Raw genomic sequence first — 2,643 nt, forward strand, 5'->3', positions numbered from 1 at the left:
TTTGCTTTAAAAATTCTTGCAAATTCCAAAATTGAACGAATCTCAATTTGAAATTTTCACATTCTTTGGATCAAATGCGAGTATAAAGAGCTTCGAAATTTTAGCGGAATGGCCCAAAATCCTGATTTTTCACTGGTTGGTAAATGTTAATCTCAAAATTGATATTTTTACCCAACTGCGCTCTAAATTTAAAAAATTCGCATCTTCCAGATTAAAGCAAAGATCAATGTGAAATTTTCACTATCTTTAGAGAACATTTCAGTCTAAAGATGTGCAAATTTTCATATAAATTGCGGAAAATTCCGATTTGTCAGCGATGAGTAAATGTGGAGCTCCAAGTTGTTTTTAGTCAATTGCACTCGTTGCTTTCAAAATTCTTGCAAATTCCAAAATTGAACGAATCTCAATTTGGAATTTCCAGAACCTTTGGATCAAATGCGAGTATGAAGCTCGTCAAAATTTTAGGAGAATGGCCCAAAATCCTGATTTTTTACTGCTTGGTAAATGTGGCTCTCAAAATTGATATTTTCACCCAACTGCGCTCTAAATTTAAAAAAATCGCATCTTCCCGACTAAAGCAACGAGCAATGTGAAATTTTCACAATCTTTAGAGAACATTTCAGTCTAAAACTGTAGAAATTTTCATATAAATTGCGGCAAATCCCGATTTTTGAGCGATGGCTAAATGTGGAGCTCAAGTTGATATTTCCGTGAAAATTGCGTGCTCCACACCAGAACGACTGCCAATTTGAAGTGTTCACCCCTTTTAGCAAAAACATCGCACTGCAGACCTCAAAAGTGCCATACAAATCTGCCTGAAGGCTCATTTGCGCCGGTTCAATAAACATCGGCATCAACATTAACGACGTCTCTTTAGAAGACGTCTGATCCCTAGCCTTCCGAGTGGCATGCTTACCTTTTCTTGTCGCCCATCACAACCGAGTAGGCCAGCGGGCTGAACCCCACCAAGCTGGAGTAGATCCAGAAGATCACTATGTACCGCTCAACGGCCGAGTGTGTGATCAAGTTGTTGTAGCGCAGCGGGCGCGCCAGTGAAGTGAACCGATCAACAGCAATGGCCACCATCACCAGCACCGACACGCAACACAATCCGATCACCACGCCGTAGCTGAACAGGCAGGCCTGCACGCCTGGGAAGGCGCTGATCCCGTTCAGCTCCAGGTAGAACCCGACTGGCATGAACATGCCCACTCCCAGATCACTAGTGGCCAGCGACATCACTAGATAGTTGCTGGGCGTCCGTAGCCGCTTGAAGCGGTACATCGCCACCAACACTAAGGAGTTCCCGATCAGGATCATCGGCGATAGGAGGAACGCCAGCAGCACCACAATGGTGACGGTTAGTGGGGAGGTCAGTCTGGTCGACGATCTGCTGATGTTCACTTCTGAGAGGTTCTCGGTGGCGAAGTCGGCCTGGTTGGTGCCGATGAGGGCCAGCTGACTGTAGTTGAACAGAAGAGCATCCATTGGGGCGTCATTGGGGTGCGTTCAAGCGACTCGATCCGGATGGAGAGGGTTGATCTGGAACAGACCAGGTGGTTTGTTAGTTGGTGGAATTTTATCGCCCTTTTAAGCGTCTTTTTGTATCCAACTTGGAAAACCGCCTCCGTAGTATTAATCCCCAACCACACCAAAAACAAGACCTTTCCACAAAACTGGAGACCCATCAGCCTCCTTGCCACTATTTCCAAACTAACAGAAAAACTCCTTCTCGACCGCCTCCGAAAACTAATTTCGGAAAACCATTTAATCCCTCGAGAGCAGTGCGGATTCATGCAAAAACATGACTAAAAATGCAAGCAGCCAGGCTAATTGAAGATGCGACGATTGCTTGCCAGAACAGATGCTCCACTGGAGTCGTCTAAAGTATGGCACGAGGGGCTAATTTGGAAGCTCCTTCACACTCACAAACTTCCATTACCCTTCGTTCAGTGGGTGGCAAGCTACCTCCTCTCACTCACACACAAAGTTCTTCACTCTGCTGAACAAAATCAAATCCTCCTGCTCCAACATCCTGATGCTCCAAAAATCCCCCCACCAACCTAGCGCTATTTGCCGACGATACTTTTACTATTCCAACCGGAGTATTAAATACTTAATTGGCCCTCTTCAACGGCACTTAAACATTTTTCAAGAGTGGGCTGACACCTACCTGGAAAATCAAAGTTAACGCAGAAAACACTAAAGCCATGATAATCTCCAAACAAAGACCTCCCACTAACACACCCAAACTAATGCTCAACAGCACCGAAATCCCTCTTTGTAAATCTCTCAAATATCTTGGAGTTATCATCGATTCTAGACGAAACTTTGCTGAGCACATTAACAAAATAATCTCCAAAGGAAGCCAAACAGCCGGCATCCTTGACCCTCTCTTAAACCAGAAAAGCGAGCTCACTCTGAAAAACAAAACTCTGCTCTACGAGCAAGTAATCAGGTCGCAAATATGCTATGCGGCCCCCATCATTAGTCAAACTTCCAAAATAACCATAGGCAAACTCCAAATCTTCCAAAAAAAAATGCTCCGCAGGATGGCAAGACCCCCCTGGTACGTCCGTAACTCACATATTCAACAAAGTGCAACAGTTCGTCTCAAACTTCTTTTTGGGTATTTCGCCTCAA

General features: G+C 44.6%; 1 protein-coding gene across 1 annotated transcript; it reads right to left on the reverse strand.

Annotated features, from left to right (window-relative positions):
• Positions 1 to 912: 912 nt before the first annotated feature.
• On the reverse strand, positions 913 to 2,180 carry LOC125504775 (adenosine receptor A2b-like). Its single transcript, XM_048667228.1, has one exon. The coding sequence runs from the start codon at positions 1,486 to 1,488 to the stop codon at positions 913 to 915; it is 576 nt and encodes a 191-aa protein (XP_048523185.1). The 5' UTR covers positions 1,489 to 2,180.
• Positions 2,181 to 2,643: the final 463 nt, after the last annotated feature.

Source organism: Dendroctonus ponderosae, unplaced genomic scaffold (genome assembly GCF_020466585.1).
Source record: "Dendroctonus ponderosae isolate FM_Combo_2020 unplaced genomic scaffold, Dpon_F_20191213v2 Dpon_F_20191213_6, whole genome shotgun sequence".
NCBI lineage: Eukaryota > Metazoa > Arthropoda > Insecta > Coleoptera > Curculionidae > Dendroctonus > Dendroctonus ponderosae.